This window comes from Protopterus annectens, chromosome 3.part1 (genome assembly GCF_019279795.1).
Source record: "Protopterus annectens isolate FY-2018-M chromosome 3.part1, PAN1.0, whole genome shotgun sequence".
Taxonomy (NCBI): Eukaryota; Metazoa; Chordata; order Ceratodontiformes; family Protopteridae; genus Protopterus; species Protopterus annectens.
The window spans coordinates 52,579,024-52,597,953 of record NC_056732.1 but is presented as its reverse complement, the minus strand read 5'-3'; the positions used below and the strand labels follow the sequence as shown (position 1 = coordinate 52,597,953).

At 46.1% G+C, this 18,930-nt stretch overlaps 1 protein-coding gene across 5 annotated transcripts in view; it reads right to left on the bottom strand.

Moving 5' to 3' along the window:
* PPP4R1 (protein phosphatase 4 regulatory subunit 1) overlaps positions 1 to 18,930 on the bottom strand; it is a 1,686,542-nt gene that overhangs the window by 556,784 nt on the left and 1,110,828 nt on the right. For all 5 annotated transcript variants that reach the window (XM_044066551.1, XM_044066553.1, XM_044066554.1 and 2 more), the window contains one exon: positions 5,839 to 6,017. In XM_044066551.1, coding sequence (XP_043922486.1) covers positions 5,839 to 6,017 — 179 coding nt within the window. The remainder of the gene's footprint in view (positions 1 to 5,838; positions 6,018 to 18,930) is intronic.

Here is an 18,930-nt window from a genome sequence, read left to right as displayed (position 1 = left end):
AAAAGGAGATAAGGAAAAGTGTTCCTGGTGGCAAAAAGCCACTGTGGGAAGCTTATGTCCCCCCTAGGGTAATATGCTGTATGGGGGGGGGGACCATGACTGCAACAGTGAGTACACTCGAACATCTACATTTATGTTAAGTGTACACAATTGTACTATGCTCTCTGTGTTTCACTGTTGCAGTCATCACCTGTGGGAGGATTCCCAAACCTGAGGAGTGGGGTGGAGGATAGGTTAGAGTCCTAGGCATGGGTCAGCAGGCCCTGCAGAACTGCAGAGGCAAACCCTGCCCTAGAACTATAAAAAAAGAGGTAAGGTGATACGCTCTGTAAAGGTATGGACAGAGATCCAGGTGGCAGCTTCCAAGATATCCCTGGTGAGGACTCCTCTGAGGAAGGCTGTGGAAGGGCAGGCTGCCCTAGTGGAATAGGTACAGATAGACTTGGGAGGGGGGTTTCCCATGTAGTCTGTAACAGAAATGGATACAGTATGATATCCATTTGGAAATGGGCTTCCCCTCTGCCCCAGGGGCAAAGCTGACAAGTAGTTGGGCTGTTTTTCTGAATGGTTTAGTATGGTCCAGATAGTATCCGAGTTGTCTGTGCACATCTAGCGAGTGTAGAATTCTTCCCCCCTTGTTTTGTAGTTGGGAAAGAAGGTGGGTAGGTGCATGGCCTGGTTGAGGGTCACATCAGATACCACCTTGAGCATAAAGGAGGGATTAGTCCTCAGGGAGACCCTGTCTGCATGGAAAATGATGAAGGGCTCAACAGCCATGAGAGCTTGAAGTTCTGATACCCTTCCGGCTGAGGTGATAGCTAGTAGGAAGGCAGTCTTCCAGGACAGGTATTTTAATTCTGCAGAAAGGAGGTAAGGTTAGTTTTTCTAGAACATAATTTAGGTCCCAGGGTGGCGTGGGAGGTCTTCTGGGAGGTCTGATATTAGAAGCCCCTCTGAGGAACTGCCTAACCAAAGGATGAGAGAAGAGGGGTTTGTCTGAATCATAATGGGCAGAAATGGCCGAGGCATGGATTTTAATAGAAGAGAAAGAGAGGCCACTATTGAGCAACTCAACTAGGTAATCCAAGATAAGAGGGATGGAAGGATTGGCGGTACTGACCCCTTTGGACTGGTTCCAGGAACAGAATCTTTTCCATTTCTCTGTGTATGATTTTCTGGTACTGGGCCTTCTGGCCTCTGTGATGATGTCTAGGACCTGTTTGCTTAACAGGGACTCCTTGCTGGCTTTTATGATATAAGCCATGCTGAACGACAGTGTCTGTAAGTCAGGGTGCAGTACCTTCCCCCTCACCTGGGTTAAGACGTCCGAGATCAGGGGAAGCTGCTTTGGGGGACTGTAAAGTCAGGCTGCGCAGTAAGGGGTACCAATGCTGTCTGGGCCAATCTGGAGCAATGAGGATGGCCTTTGGTCTCTCCTCCCTTACTCTGATCAGTACCTTTGGGAATAAGGGGCAGGGGAGGGAAGGCGTACACAAAGAGGGAGTTCCAGGGGAAGGTCAAGGCATCTACCTTCCACGCTAGGAGGTGATACTCCCTGGTACAGAACTTTTGCAGCTGGTGGTTGAGGCAAAGTGATCCAATTCCAGAGTCCCCCACTCCGGAGTGATTTGCAGAAAGATTTCCCTGTGGAGCTGCCATTCGTGGGGGTCCAGTAAGTTTCTGCTTAGGTGATCTGTCAGAGTGTTGTTGACCTCTGGTGGGTATTGGGCAATTAGGTGTATACCCCATGGAGGTGGCTGCAAGCCAGAGTCTCATGACTAACCTGCACAGGGGGTAAGATTGGGTCTCCCACGTTTGTTAATGTAACACATTACTGGGGTGTTGTCTGTTTTTATAAGGAGAACCCCTGGCCTCAGATGGGGTGTGAAGGATGTCAGAGCCTTTTGTACTGCCATCACTTCTTTCTGACTGATGTGCAAGTGAAGTTGCTGGGCATCCCAAAGACCTTGGGTGCACCTGCCTGCTAGGCGAGTGCCCCAAGCAATGTCTGAGGTGTCGGTGGTGATGGTCTGGCTGGAAGGGCAGAGGATGAAGGGGAGAGCCTTGTTCCTGGCACAGGACTCTGTCCATCAGAGAAACTCGGCCCTTATACATGGGATCAGGGGGAAGAGAGGTCTCTAGAGACTGACAGTGCTAGCACCAAAGGTTCTTTATACCACTGAAGTTCTCTCATGTGAAGCCTGGCCAGAGGAATGAGAAGAATGCAAGATGCCGTGTACCCCAGGGCTTGCAGGAACTCCCTCACAGTGAGGTGACTTCTGGAAGCCAGCTGGGTAAAGTAGAGAGGCAGGAAGATCTGCTCTTCTGGGGATAGGAAGGCCATTTGGGATGCTGTCTAGCACCGCTCCCAAGAAAATGATCTTCCTGGTGGGGTTTTGTTTTGATCTCTTCTCGTTGATGGTGAACCCCCGGGAAGTTAGGAGTGATTTGACAAAGAGAAGGTCCTGGAGCAGCTTTTTTTGTACTTCGCCTGAATGAGGCAGTTGTCCAGGTAAGGGTAAATCTGTACAATTCTCTGTCTGCCGAATGCTATGGCCGGGGCCAAGCATTTGGTGAATACTCTGGGAGCAGTAGATAAGCCAAAGGACAGCACAGAGAACTGGTTGTGAGCCTGCTCTGAAGGGCAGGAATTTCCTGCAGAATTCCCTGCTGGGGATGTGGAGGTAGGCATCCTTTAGGTCTAGGGTCACTAGCCAGGCATTTTTTGTTTGCATAGGCAGCAGCTGCTGCAAAGTTAGCATTTTGAATCTAGGGACCACCAAGGAGGTGTTCAGAATAGATAGATCCAGGATAGGGTGCAAAGTGCCCTCTTTTCTGGGAACTAGGAATAGTCTGGAATAAAAGCCTTTGCCTGTTTGATCTGAGGAGACAGGTTTTACAACCCCCTGGGATATGACAGTTTGGACCCGTTTCAATGCCTCTGCCCACTGATTTGGTGGTAAGTCTGGGTACTCTCTCGGAATTGGGAGTTTGCTAAAAGAGAATTTGTATCCCTAAGAAATAATCTTTAAGACCCATTGGTCCTTTGTTACAGAAAGCCAATTATTTCTGAAGGACAGCCTTCCTCCTATTTTTTGATGAGAGATGGGGGAGCAGAGGGGGGAGTCATTGTGAGTGTTTGCCACAGAAGGTTGGCTTAGAACTCTGTGCCTCAGAGACGGAAGTGGCCCATTGTTTGCTTCTCTGCTGGCCCTGGGATAGGGGCCTGGATGGTCTGTCCCTGTGGGGCTTACTTTGGCTCTGTTTGCTAGGTGCAGGGAAGGCCCAGTGCTTAGAGGGAAAGTTCCTGCTGAATCTGGGAGGTTGAACTTGAAAGAAATCTTTTACTGTTTGCAAAAATTTTGCTTTGTCTTCCATCTTTTTAAGCACCTCTTCTGCTTTTTCCCCAAACAAGTGCTCCTTATCTAGGGGTGCATTAATAAGTTTAGACTTGACATGATCATGGAGAGGATTGTTCCTTCAGCCATGCATGTCTCCTAATAACAGATCCTGTCACTGCTGCCCTGCTTGAGGCTTCTAGGGTGTCATATCCACATTGTAATGAGTGTTTGGCCACTTGACAAGCGGAGTGCAGTAAACTTGCTAACTCTTTTGAATTGGTACAGTTAGGAAAGGTAGCAATCTTCTGTTTTAATTGTTCTAAAGTGTGCTGTTGATATTTTAACATATGGAACTGACAACTGAGTGCTCTGATAGCTAAGGTTGCAGAGGTGTATACTTTTTTTACCCCATCTGTCCAGAGCTCTGGAGTCCTTGGCAGAACTAGTCTTAGCTCCTTTAGGTCCCTGTGTAATAACCTCTGGGTCTGCAGCAGGATTTTTCTACAGGTATTTGTGATAATCCGGTACTTTGTAGTACCTGTCAGGTTTACTGGGAGCAGGAGGGAGGGTGTCAGGGGCTAAGCAGGATTCATGGAAAACATCATCCACCACTTCTAAAATAGAGGGGATGGCCAGGGGTTTGTGCTGGGGCAGGTCCAGAAACTCCTTTTCTTAGACTGTGAGAAGTCCTGAGATTCCCATTGGAAATGTTCCCTGAGGGAGTGAAGGGTTTCCCCAAAGGAAAGGCCCTCTGGAGGGGAGGCAAAAGGGATGGATTTCTCGGCATCTGAATCCTCATAAGCAGTTAAAGGATGCTGTTCCTCTTCAATAACTGAATAGACAGATTCCTCAGAATCCTGTTCTATCATAACTTCTGGGGAAGGGTGCCTTTTCCTTTTAGAAGTAGTGGCCTGACTACCCCGGATAAGGGAGATGAGATCCTCCAGCATTTTAAGCATTTGTATTTGGGGTGGTGGAGCAGTAGCAAGATGGCGGCTAGAAGCAGATTTCCTAGGAGTGGCCTGGCTTCTAGGCCTGAGAGAATCCGTCAGTCTGAGAGAAAGGGTAGTTGGATGTGAAGACATCGTTTTTTGTCTAGATTTGGTAGTGTGAAAGGCCTCCTCGGAAGCCGGTGCCTGCATTGCGGCTCTAGACCCAACTGAGGCAGAGACCGCCAAAGGCTCGGAAGATGAAGATTTCTGCGGCATAGAAGACTCTGAAAGGGTCTCGGTAGAGGCCTGCGTAGATATTGAATCGGGCATCAGGGGGGCTGCGAAAGCTCCTCACTGAATTCCGGAGAACTGACAACCTGCTTAGTGGTAGTGTCGTCGGAAGGCTTAGCCTTGTGGAGTATGTCTCTATCTTTACCTCTACATTTTTTGGGAAAGTCCACAGATTGTTGGCTGATGGACACCATATCGGAATGCGAAGACGAAGCATGTATATAACGGTCCACAACAGACGTCGTGGTCTGGGCCTAAACAAGGGATGCAGTAAGAATGGAAGTCTCGGTGTGGGATCTGCTTTCCACAGGTGAGACAACTGTTAACTTTTTCAGACATCGGTTAGTACAAGAAAAAAGGATACCCAACAGGGTACTTAGCTTTAGACGTTTTCAGCTGAAATTCAACTTCTGATACCAACTGACCGGCACTTGTCGAATTGCTTTTGCTATGGGCTCCATGGCAAAAAAGACTGATGTAATTACGTCGACTGCCTTGCTTTATAGTTCTGACGACCTGACGTCAGACTACAACCGACTGCAACCAACACAAAAAAAAATTGACTCTGGTATTCGGGTTGACCGAGGGCTACCACAGCAGGGATAACCCACAGGTGATGACTGCAACAGTGAAACACAAAGAACATCTGCTTTTCAATCTACCCAAATGTTAACATTTACTTTATTACTCTCCTAGAAAAAACATGTGCAACTATATTTGGCTCATCAGTAGGCCTTCAAGCATATCCATTGTAAGAGTAAAGCTACACTCTGCCTTCATCCACCTGCTTGCATAGTTGTTACTACTTTTTCTGTTAGTAATTTATTGGCTGAAACCTACAAAATGCATATCCACAATAACTATTCCATATCAGGACTAAAGGGGCTTGAAAAACAGAAGGCAGCTCCTAGCAGCAGTGAGTGCTTAATAAGTACTTTATGTACCTGTGGAAGTTGTGTAATGTTGGCCTGGGACCGGATAAAGCCTTCATATGGGCTACCTGTAACCAGAATGAAGACTCAAATGTTACAAATGTCATCTCCTTGAAGAGCTAACACAACTCATCAGTCAGGTCGTCCACAGGGAACAAAAAAAAAAAAAAACACTGTATGGTTAGCATTACCTGCTCTAAAACACGCACATCATAACAGTCATTCCACTAACAAAAGGCTCCCTTTTCCATGTCGTACTTGCATGTTTCTGATTAAGAATGTGGTACAGAACCCTACTGACATGTATACAGGTTGATATGTATTGTGAAAAATCTTTAATACCTCAATTGTTTCAGTAATTAAAGGCACTACAGTTGTTGGAACTGAAGACCTCTGCTGCTGGTCTGTGTCTGCACTGTTTTCAGATTCTATTCTGTTGTCCACAATCAGTACTGATGACGTTTCTTCCTGTAGGTCTAAACTTGAAGCTCGTAATGCAGCTGCCAGAACCTGCACCTGTGCTGAAAAAGCAAACCCCCAAAAAGACAAAATATTTTTTCAGTTGCACTAAGCAAAATTAACCCACTACTAAATACAAAAACAAGAAATACATTTTAGAAGGTTTGCTGCAACAAAAACAAATGATGAGGCCATTCACAAATAAACAACCAAAAAAGAATAGTTGTGTAAAATCTTATCCTAACCATAGATGTCCTTCTCTTCCATGTTGCAGTATTCTTGTTGTGGGATTTCCTGCCCTCAGGCGATTCATACGTCGGCTCCTATACAAAAGCTTCAGCTTGGCTGTTGCAGCTGCGTAGGACATCACACGTAAGGCCATAAACCAGGGGCCTTAAATGTGATGTCTGCATGCACAATCTTCATAACTTGAAGCTCAGCAGGTAGAGTAGAAGGTCCAGCAGGAGAAGATGCCAGTGGTGTCAGGTATGGGACCCTGGGGTCCTTCTGTAGCACAGATAGGTCCAGGGTGATGCTGGGATGAAAGGAGAATGATGAGGGGGTTATTGGTGGGTGGGAAGGAATACTGCAACATGGAAGAGAAGGACATCTATGGTTATGGTAAAATTTTACACAACTATTCTATGTCCTTCTATTCCTATGTTGCAGTATTCTTGTTGTGGGAGAGTACCACAGCTTAGTTGGATGAGAGGGTGGCGAATGCAGAAGAGGATGCTACAAAGCCCTGTAGGATTGCCCTGTCGAATCCTGCACGTGCTCTGGAGACTTGGTCTAGCTTGTAATGTTTGGTGAAAATGTGGATAGTGGACTATGTGACTCCTTCCATAATGGAAGCTGTGTCCAGACCTTTTAGGAAAGCCTTGGAGGCGGCCATTGCCCTTGTGGAATGGGCCTTTACTCCCATTTTTTTTTTCCGTGGTGGGAGTAGCAAAGACAGATGGCTTTCCTGATCCAACATACGATGGCTTGTTTGGAGACTGCCTTACCCAATGCTCTGGGATGGAAGGAAACAAAGAGTTGTTTAAATTTCCTAAGGGATTTAATTTTGTCCAGGTAAAATGTTAGTTGCCTGTGTACATCCAGGGAGTGGAGTATCCTCTCTCCCTCATTTGTGGAAGAGGGAGATAAAGTACAGTTGTGTACACTTACCATAAATGTAGATGTTCGAGTGTATTCATTGTGACAGTCATTACATTTGGGTTATCTGCTTGCAGTAGCCCTCAGTCGGCCTAATTAACAAAGTCTTGGGAACTACGTCGGTTGCTGTCTCTTCTTCCGTGAAGTCAGGTTGTCAGGGTTATAAAACATGCAGCAGATGTCATTACATCAGTTTTTCTTGCCCCAGATGTCGTGTCCCCCTAATGGAAAGCAATAAAATCTATAAATATACAAGGTTAAACCTCAAACAAAAAAGCAAATACACCAAAAAGCTTTTAAGCATTGAAAAGGAGAGAGGAGGTATAGCTAAAAGAAGTCAGAGGGCTGGAGGGAGGGTGACCAGGACTGCAACAGTGAATAAACTCGAACATCTACATTTATGGTAAGTGTACACAACTGTACTATGTTCTTCGAGTTTCACTGTTGCAGTCATTACATTTGGGTAGATTCCCAAAGTTAAGGATGGGAGGAGGAATTTAGATAGCATTAGGACCAGTTATAAGGCCCTGCAAAACTGCAGTGGCAAAGCCAGCTCTGGATTTAGAGAAAATTGGCAAATGGTAATGCTTAGTGAAAGTATGTACAGAACTCCAGGGAGCAGATTCTAGGATGTCCCTGGTAGGTACCCTGGTTGAGTGGGGACTGATCCCCTGTGGGATAGGTTTTCCATGGTGCTTATAGCAGAAATGAATGCAATGGCCTATCCATTTGAAGATGGTTTGCTTTGAAATAGCCTTCACCTTTGTCCCTGCAGCAAATGCCACCAGCAGTTGTTCAGATTTCCTTTGAGGTTTAGACCTGTCCAAGTAGAATCTAAGTTGTCTGTGCACATCTAAGGAGTGCAGTATCAGTTCACCTTTGTTCTGTGGATTAGGAAAGAAGGGTGGCAAATGAATGGACTGATTAAAGGCCACATTGGATACCACCTTTGGCATGAAAGTGGGGATTGGTTCTGAATGACACCCTGTCCGCAAGCAAGACGATGAAAAGCTCCACTGCCATAACAGCCTGTAATTAAGATACCTTCTTGCTGAAGTGATGGCTAAAAGGGAAGCTGTTTTCCAAGAAAGGAATTTTAAATCTGCAGTAGCAGCTGGCTCGAAAAGAGAAAGGGTGAGTTTCTCCAATACAAAGTTAAGGTCCCAGGCTGGAGTTGGAGCTCTCCAGGGTGGTCTTAAAATTTTTTTTTTGGCCCCTCTGAGGAACTGCTTGAGCAGTGGATGAGAGAAGAGGGGAGGTTATGTGTTATAATGAGCTGAAATGGCTGAGGCGTGAATTTTTATTGAGGAAAAAGACAGGCCCTTGTGAAGCATCTCAGTTAAGTATTGTATAATCTGAGGTAAATTGGGCACTGCTGTGCTCATCCCTTGAGATTGGTTCCAGGCACAGAATCTTTTCCATTTTTCAGCATAAGATTTTCTAGTACTAGGCCTCCTTGCCTCTAAAATGACATCCATCACTGGTTTACTGAGGGATGGTAAAGGACAGCTTAGGTAATTAGCCAGGCTGCTAGGTTCAGTGTTTGAAGGTGAGGGTGCAGAATCTGGTTCTCCTGCTGAGACAGCAGGGTAGGAGTCTGAGGCAGGTGCCATGGGGCCAATAGTGACACACTGCGCAAAAGGGCGTACCAGTGTTGGCATGGCCAGGCTGGTGCAATCAAAATTATCCTTGGTTTGTCTTGTTTGATCTTTAGTAGTACTTTGGAAAGCAGAGGCAGAGGAGGAAAGGCATAAACTGATGGGTTTTTTCCAGCTGAAGGACAGAGCATCCACTTTCCAAGCTTGTCCGTGGGGAGTCCTAGCGCAAATTTTTTTCCAATTGATAGTTCTGGGGGGAGGTAAATAGGTCTATATCTGGGCTCCCCCATTTGCTTGTCAACATGTTGAAAATCCTTGGTTCCAGTTTCCACTCGTGTGGGTCCAAGAGGTTTCCACTTAGTCCATCTGCCAGTGAATTTAGTTTTCCTGGCAGGAATTGAACTTGCAGATTCACTTGGTAGCTCAAGGTTGTGTTCCACAATGCCATGGCTAGTCAGTCTGCAAAGGGGTAAGAATGTGTACCCCCCCTGATTGTTTATGTACCACATAACGGTGGTGTTGTCCATCTTTACCATTAACGGTCCTGGAAGAATGTGGTCCTTGAAGGCTGTCAGAGCATTCTGTACAGCTAACATTTCTTTATGACTGATGTGAATGTGCATTTGAATTAGGTTCCATTTACCCTGAATGCACTTCCTTGCCAGGTGCACCCCCCCCCCATAGTCTGATGAGTCTGTTGTTAGGGTTTGGGCGGCAGGGGGTAGTGTGAAAGGTAGTCCCTTGTTTTGGTGGCAGGCCTCTGCTAACCAACGGAACTCTCGACGTACACAAGGAATGATAGGAATCATTGCTTCTAGATCCTGAGGATGTTGACACCATAAGCTTTTTAGATGCCACTGTAGTTCCCTCATATGCAGTCTTGCACATGGAATTAGAAGAATGCAGGAGGCTATGAACCCCAAGGCTTGTAGTATTTGCCCTGCAGATAGCAGGGTTTTTGTGGCCACTTGCTTGAAGTAGGATGTGAAGTGAATTTGTTTCTCTGGCGTGAGGAAAGCCATCTGGGAAGTTGTATTCAAGCTTGCTCCCAGGAATATAAGTTGTTGACAGGGTGCCAGGTGTGATTTCTTTCCGTTTATGGTGTACCCCAGACAAGTTAGCACCCTTTGTACAAAAGCCAGATGATTCAAAAGTATGTCCTGGTTTTCTGCCTGAATTAGACAATCATCCAGGTATGGGTATACCTGAATACTTATTTGTCTGCAAAATGCAATGACTGTAGCTAGGCACTTTGTGAATACCCTGGGCGCAGTACATAAGCCAAAGGGCAGTGCAGAGAACTGATAGTGTGTGTAGCCTGCTTTCAAGCGTAGGCATCTTCTGCAAGATTCCCTAATTGGGACGTGCAGGTATGCTTCCTTTAAATTTAGTGTTGTCAACCACGCATCTTTGCTTAGCATAGGAAGAAACTGGTGAAGAGTCAGCATCTTGAATTCTGGAATCACCAAAATCGTGTTCCAGGATAGGACGCCATGAATTGTCTTTTCTGGGTACCAGGAAAAATCTCAAGTAGAAACCTTGTCCATTTTCCTCTTCTGGTACCAACTGAATATCCCCTATGCTTGAGAGTGAGTACTTGCTTTTGGGCCTCTGCCCACTGATTTGGAGGTAGATCCGGCCAACTGCTTGGAGTTGGTAACGTGTGGAAGTGAAATCTGTATCCTTGGGACACTATATTTAAAACCCATTTGTCCCGGGTAATGAGTCCTCAGTTCTTTGCATGAAGTGCAATCTTTCCCCCCAAAGGGGCAGTCAGTTGAGAAGTACTCAGAAGTTTTAAAAAGAAGTCATTGAGACAGTTTACCATAGGGGGGAGTTTTATTACTCCCAGATTTGGAAGTGGAGGCCCTCCAGTGCTTAGTCCTGTGTGTCCCCCTGGGACTGAAGCCTGGGTGCTCTGCTGGATCTGGGTTTGGACTGAGAAGGTCTGGAAGAGGCAGGAAAGGACCAAATCTTAGAAGGCCAATGCCTACTAAATCTTTGAGGTTGTACTTGTAAAAAATCTTTAACAGTTTGCATAGATTTAGCTTTTTCCTCCATCTTTTTAAGAACTTCTTCTGCCTTGTTGCCAAACAGGCGGTCCTGATTTAAGGGAGCATCCAGTAATTTCACTTTAACATGATCTGGCAAGGATTGCTCCTTAAGCCAAGCATGCCTTCTAAGTACAGACCCAGTTACCACAGCCCTGCAAGATGCCCCTAGTGAATCAAAACCACATTGCAATGTATGTTTACCAACTTGTTCAGCAGAATGTATTAAATCCTGTAAATCCTTATTTTCAGCACAATCAGGAATCACCATAATTTTCTGTTTAAGCAATCCAATAATATGCAACTGATACTTTAACATATGAAACTGGCAATTCAAGGCCCTAATGGCCAAAGTTGCAGAAGTGTATACCTTCTTACCCCATCTATCCAGCGCCCTGGAATCTCTATCAGAGGGGGTAGGGTTTTTGGCAGTAGTAGCTTTAATGCTCTTGGGTCCCTGTGAAACGGTTTCAGGATCTGCAGGAGGATTTTTGAAAAGGAACTTGTGAGAGTCGGGAACCCGGTAATATCCATCAGGTTTTCTGGAAGCAGGAGGTAAAGAGTCAGGGCCCATGCTAGATTCTGAAAAGGCATCATCAACAATGTCCAGTACAGGAGGTATAACTAAAAGGCCTGTGCTGGGGCAGGAGTAAGAAATCCCTAAGCCTCTTTGTAGAATCAGAGAAATCCTGACTTTCCCAACAAAAATGCTCCCTGAGAGTATGCAAGGTTTCACCAAAAGAGAAATCCTCTGGGGAGGAAGCACAGGGAATAAAGTCCTCAGCATCAGAATCCTCATAGGTAGATAAGGGTAAAACCTGGTCATCAGAGAAAACAGAAATTTCAGAATCCTGGTCAGAAGCGTCATAAGCAAACTCAGTCCTAGGTCTCTTAGAGGGGGAAGGTTGGCTTCTCCTGGTTAAAGTAATAAGGTCTTCAGTCATTCTTATTTGTTTTTTAGGCATAGAGGCCTGACCATGCAGTCTGGGCGTCAGTTTTCTAGGCATGGTTTGAGTTTTAGGCCTTGAAGAAGAAGATGGCGTCGGTTTAATATGCAAGTCAGTAGGCCTGAATACACCCTCAGAAGCCGGTGCCTGCACAGCGGCTCCGGACCCATCCAAGGTAGAGACATCTGCAGGTTCCACAATTGAAGCATCTCGCGGCATACCGGACTCCAAATGGGTCTCAGTAGAGGCATGCGAATCTGAAGTAGCGGGTATCAGGGGCTGCGAAAGTGCCTCACTGAGTACCGGCGGACTGGGTGGCTTGTTTCTGTCTTTATCTTTGCGTTTTTTCGGAATGTCAGTAGTTGAACGGCTTACCGAAGACATATCAGGGTAATTGAACAGAGCACCAAAGAATTTAGAAGCACAAATATACAGACGATGGATAGTTCGTGGTTTAAATAAAGCAGAAAACCGACAGCGAGGTACGTCGTGGTCAAGGCCTAGGCAAGGAATACAGTACGAATGAAAATCTTTATGAGGTATTTGCTTTCCACAAGAAATGCAATTATTTACTTTTACTGACATCGGTTTAGAGCAAGAAAAATTTTCCCCAATGGGGTACTTAGCTTTTAGTTGAAGACTTCGGTTCTGAAACTCGAAAACGAAAATTTCAGGAGTTGGCCGACTGGCACTTGCGAACTGCTTCTGGCACCGCATGGCAAGAAAGACTGATGCAATGACGTCAGCTGCATGTTTTATACCCCTGATGACCTGACATCACAGAAGAAGAGACAGCAACCAACGTAGGACCCAAGACTTTGTTAATCAGGCCGACTGAGGGCTACTGCAAGCAGATAACCCAAATGTAATGACTGCAACAGTGAAACACAAGAACATGGTGGGCAGGTGGACAGATTGGTTTAGAGTCAAATCATTGACCACCTTGGGCATAAAGGAAGGGTTAATTCTCAGGTGACCCTGTCCTTGTGGAACGTAGTGGGGGGGGGGGGCAAGCCATTAAGGCTTGCAGCTCTGAAACCATTCTGGCTGATGTGATAGCCACTAGAAGGACTGTTTTCCATGTATATATCAGAAGGGAAGCTGTCCTAGCAGGTCTGAATGGATGTTAGGTAAGCTTTTCCAGGATGTAGTTAAGGTCCCAGGCAGAGGGATAGGCTTTTTCGGAGGTCTAATGTGCAACATCCCTTTAAGGAAGAGTTTTACATCAAGCCTGGCTAGCAAGGGGGGATCAAGAGGCAAGCAGGCTGATATTGCAGAAAGGTGTACTTTCACTGAAGAATAAGAAAGTCCACTTTTTATCAATTGACACACATACGTAAGAACAGGGGGGGGGGGGATCAGCAATGCAAGGGTCCCTTCCCTTGTCTAGATACCACTTAGTAAATCTTTCCCATGTAACTAGGTATGATTTTCTTGTTGTAGGTTTCCTGGCCTCCCTCAGGCTGAAAGCATGTCCTCTGAGTAGTGGTGTCTAAATGGGATCAAGGGACAACATCTGCAAGTGTGGGTGGAGCAGAGATCCTTTTCCTTGTTTCAGGAGGTCCATCTTGTAGTGTAACTTATAGTGATTGCCCTTGGCTAGATTGTGAAGCTGGGGGAACCAGTGCTGCCCTGGCCAGTAGGGAGTCGCTAACAAGATTTTCGGTTAGTCCTTCCTGATTTTCAGGACTTTCTGAATCAGTGGGAGGGGGGGGGGGCATAAAGAAACTTCCCCTCCCAGGAGATGTTGAAAGCATCTACTCTCTAGCCTAGAGGGGAGTAGGTCTGTGAGCAGGTGGTCTGCAGCTGGCTCTTCTGGGGGGGGGGGGGGCAAACAGGTATATTTCAGGATTGCCCCACCGGTGGACTATATCTAGGAAGACAGTCCTGTCCAGCATCCATTCGTGTTGTGGAGAGGATGTCCTGCTTAGATCATCTGCTTGCTTGTTGTCCTGCGAGGGGATGCAGGCTGCCCTGCAGGGACAAGTTGTGGCGAGAGGCTAGATTCCATATCAGCAGGGTTAGTCGGCACAGCAGATATGCCTTTGTCCCCTCCCTGTTTGTTGAGGTATCACATTACAATGGTATTGTCTGTTACTATTTGAAGAACCTCTGTGGAAGCAGAGGGGTAAAGGTTTTTAGAGCTAAGAAGACTGCTGTCATTTCTCTGACATTGATGTGTTTGGCCTTCAAGGAAGGGTGCCAGTTTGCTTGAACCCTGCAAGATGCCACTGTTGCATCCCAACCTGAATCTGAAGCATCTGTATGCATTACTTGGGTTGGGGGGGTGGGCTGAAGTGGAAGCCCCTGGTTTAGCTGGAATTGTTGGATCCACCAGCGGATTTCTCTCTTTAGACAGGGAAGGAGGAGAATTATTTGTTCCAAGTGATTCAGGTGTAGGACCAAATATTTTTGAGGTATCACTGTAGCTTGCGCATATGCATTCTGGCCAGTGATAGCATAGGGATGGTTGTTGCCATTAAGCCCAGGAGTCGAAGGAATTGCCTTGCAGTTGCTGTCCGAGTATATGAGCTCTTTGAAGTTGGGAGGCCAGGGATAGGACCTTATCCTGTGGGAGAAAGGCCTTCATATTCTGTCCGTTCATCTTCTGCAACCCAGAAAAATCTTGCCTGGTCTGGGTTCAAGGAGGACTTCGGAAGGTTGAGGGCGAACCCTAGATTCTGCAGAAGGGACATGGTAAAGTGTAGATGATTTGAGAGGGTATCTTTTGACTCTGCCAGTATTAGCACGTCCTCCAGATAGAGATAAATCTGAATTCCCTGAGTTCTGCAGAAGGCAATGTCCAGGGCCAGGCATTTTGTGAACACTCGAGGGGCAGTGGACAAACCAAAGGGCAAAGCAGTAAACTGGAAATGAGAGGAAGGCCCAGACAAATGCAGGAATCTTCTGTGGGAAGTCCTGATGGATATGTGTAGGTAGGCCTCTTTTAGGTCCAAGGTGGCCATGAAAGCTCTGGCTGGTATGACAGGCAGCAGGCCGGGAAGTGCCAGCATTTTGAAGGTGAGCACCTGACGGTAAAGACTGAAGGAGAGGTCTAAGATGGGTCTCCAAGGCCCATCCTTCTTGGGAACCAGGAAGAGACGGGAGTAGAAACCCTTTCCTTCCTGTCCTGCGGGAATAGGTTCTATGGTACCCAGCTTCAGCAGGTCTGTCATAACCTGTGGAAGGAGATGTTGTTGTTTTTTTTTTTTTGGGGGGGGGTATGGGATGCCTCTCATGGGTGGTTTTTCTTTCCAGGAGAGGAACTATCCTTTTTGTATTATGGAGAGTACCCACTGGTCCGAGGTTATGGTTTGCCAGAAGGGGAGGCAGTAGGAAAGGCGTGCTGAGAGTGGAAGGTGGGCAAGGCAGTCTTGCACTGTTGGGACCTCCTCTGTCCTGAAAGGGCTGTCTAGGCTGAGGATGCAGGGCAGCAGGTGTCGACGTGGTGAGTCTTCTTGCACCTCTTCTAGATCTGGAAGAGAAAGTAGCCATCTGGATAGGGTTTAACCTTACAAAGGTGGCTTTAGCTGGATAGTGTCTGTAGTACTTGGGAATGGGGACACCAGTAAATGGTTTATGCCCTGCAAATGGGGGCACCAGTAAATGGTTTATGCCCTGCAATTTCTTACTTTCTCCTTGCAGATTCTGAAAATGATTTGCAGACTGTTTTCCAAAAAGGAAATTGTGATCCAGGGGGTATCAAAGATCTATAAAACTTGAAGTCTTCTGGGAGATTCTGAAGTATCAGCCGGGAGTACTTCCTGAGAACAGAAGCAGATGCTGCAAAGCGAGCAGATGCTTCTGCAGCATCATAGCTGCATCTAATAGAGTGTCTGGCTACTTGTGTAGCCAGAGAAAGTTTGGAGGAGATGTCAGCCTTAATGGGGCTGTCAGGGATAGAAGCCAGCATGGAGTAGGCTTGAGAGACCAAGTCCAGAGCATATTTGGTCATGTGCTTCTGATAGTTAATGGCTCTGAAAGCCAATGTGGAGGAGGTGTATACCTTCTTACCAATCCTATCCATAGATTTGTTGTCTTTATCTGTGGGTAGGAGTGAGGCGGAGGGGAGGAGTCTGGATTCCTTATCAGGGTAGGTGGCAATCACTGCTGAGTCTGCCAAGGGTGGTTTGACTAAGAATTTCTGCTTGTCAGGCACCTTGTAGAAGCGATCTGGTCACTTCGGGGCAGGTAGCTGTGAGTCTGGGGCCTTAGATGCAGAATTAAAGGCATCCTGGAACGCAGGGAGAACTGGAGGAACAGCAGAAGGGGAGGGGGATTCAACTTGAACAAACTCAAAATATCGCTTTTGGGTGTCAGACGTTTGTGAGGTATCCCATTTGAAATAGTCTTTTATTTTGGTGATGGTCTCACCAAATGCAACATCCTCAGGGGGTGAATCCCCCTCAATAGATTCCTCATCAGGAGAATAATACTCCTGGGGTGATGCAATTTGGGAGGTGTAAGAGATGGAGTCCTCTGAGGAGGAAAAGGATGTATCATGCTCTTCTTCTTCCCTAACCTGAGACGTTGGGGGGGGGGGAGGCTGAAGCAGGCCTAGGGCTGAGCAAAGTAGAGTAGTGGAGGATGAGGATGAAGGCATAAGGGCTATAAAGGCCTGCATCAGAGAAGTGAAGGACTGCTAATCAGGTAGGCCTTCTGCAGTGGAAGAGGCATGCTTGGTTTTCCGCTTCTTTTTAGCCGGGGTGGACGTTGGAACTGGCCTGAAATCAGGTTTAGTAGGAACTGCATCTGAATTCAGGATCTCGGTGGGAGGTACCACAGATTCTGGTTCCCCCTCAACCTCGATGGTAGTTGGGGTCTGGGTTGGCTCCGTGGACATGCCGGTAGTCGGCTGAGCAACGGCTTCCCCAAAGGTAGTTGTTGAAGTCGATGGATCCGCCGGGCGCCCCTCAGCTCCTAAATTAGCAGCTGGTAGGCCATCCAGTAACAGAGCGGCAGGCGAAGAAGGCCTAGGAAACTTGGGCTTCTTGCACGGAGGTTCTAACGCAGCCTCCAAGGTGGGATCCATTCTTAGGGCTAACCTCTTAAGGTGCTGGATTTCTAAGTAGAGGTTTAGTGCGACCAGATGGCTGTGTAGGGTCTTCGGTACAAACGACTGACAAATGGAGCAAGTAGAAAGATTGTGCACCCAGCCTAAGCAAAAAAACACACCTATCATGGGCGTCTTTATGGGGTATCTGGTGCCCACATTGGCATTTACCCAACATTGGCTATAAATTGCTACAACAAACCAAGCCTAAGCAATAACAATCAGATATGAAAAACCAAAAACCCAACGGGTTACTTAGCTTTACTGAGATATCTGATGAAAAGCAGCAAACACACGATGAGTCTGTCGTCTGCGGCTGAAAAGGTCTGAAGATTGTGTGTGCAGACATCACATTTAAGGCCCTGGTTTATGGTCTTACGTGTGACGTCCCATGCAGCTGCAACAGCCAAGCTGAAGCTTTTGTATAGGAGCCGACGTACGAGTCACCTGAGGGCAGGAAATCCCACAACAAGAATACTTCAACATAGGAATAGGAGGACATCTATTACTTTATAAGGTAAATAAGAGCAAAGTTAACAGCATGGGGACAATGCTAAGCAATCAATCATTGGGATCCAAGATGGCTCAACCATACACACCTTCATGTAAACACACAAACACTCTGGTAAAATAAAAATTACAATGTGTTTTCAAAAGCTATTTAAAAACAGATCAGAAAAATCACTAACATTTTTAATAGAAGTTTCAACAAAACTGGGCATCACTGGACTTCTGACTTGGTCATCTCTCTTCCTCTCAACCAAATTCCTACTTTCTCCATTTGACCTGTATCTTAACTACCTCCTAGGGAATCTCACTTTCCCTTCCATAGTGTTCTTCTAAACCCTCCTTCATTCCTCCTCTTACTTTAGACTTTCTGAATAATCTCTCACTCTTACAACCTAGCAAATAACGTCTAGCATTCTTACTCCATTCTGTGTACCACACATATTATTATGCAACAACTAAATGTATATGCAACCTGCAGCAAATTAACTGGAAACTAGACTTAACAGTAAACAAAGCACTGTGTAAACATATGAGCCTGCACACTCCAACTGTACAGCATGGGACTGTAAAGAGCTCCTGGTGCAAATTCTGATGATCACAGCTGCAGCCTTATGAATAGCATATCTGCAAGTGACAAGAAGAGGAACAAAGACTAAGCCTGAAACTGCTGTATATATGTTGGCTTACTCTCTCTTAGGTGCAGCAAGCTGACTGTTAAAGTACGGGTGTGAAAGGTGGGGGCAGGGAGACTTGCAAAAAAATTCAAATTTAAAAATCTGGAGAATTTACCTTACAAATGTATTTTATTAGCCAAAACTGTGGCATTTGCAGTTGAAGAACTCTAATACCAGACAGAGCTAGGATGAGGAAATGACATGTACAATGTAATAAACTGATTTTAATTCTCATTTTTAACCAAAGCTTTTCTTAGTTCTCCCTTGGAAACGGGTTCTACGTCTGCCCAACCAGATACAACTGCTTAACAAAATAAATACATTAAAAGTATACACACCCGCAGACACAAAACAGCCCTCTAAAATGATTACTTTAATGCAAGTCTGGAGTGTGCTGGTTTCTCATGTCCCAGAGGAAATTTGGCCAGAAAATTCCAGTGCCTTCAGAATACTAAGCCAAGCTACGAACCACTCTATTAATACACCTGCTGCTTACCAGCTGCCTCACCCCTCCCCAGCTCTGCATGGCCCTACTAAGTTAGAATGTGAGGCGAGATGGACTACATACATTGAACGTTATGGTGAGTACATCACTTCTTGATGTTATGTAGTCCAATCTCGCCTACTTTCTTACCAGTGGGACAGCGTCCCCAGCACCTGAACCTTGGGTGGCTCAGTGGAAAATACTCCTGAGCACTGTGAAACCAAAGGAAGACCTGCCTCTGGACACCAAATCCAACTTGTAGTGAGTAACAAAAGTGTGAGGAGATGCCCATGTAGCTGCAGCACAAATATCATCCATAGACAACCTGGCCTGAAAAGCTGTAGATGTAGACACAAATCGGGTAGAATGAGCCTTCACTCGAAATGGTAAATCCTTGCCACCTGAAGCATAAATGAATGAAATATAACTGGAAATCCATCTGGACAAAGTGACTTTGGAAACAGGAGACCCAATCCTGTTTTCTGAAAACGAGACAAACA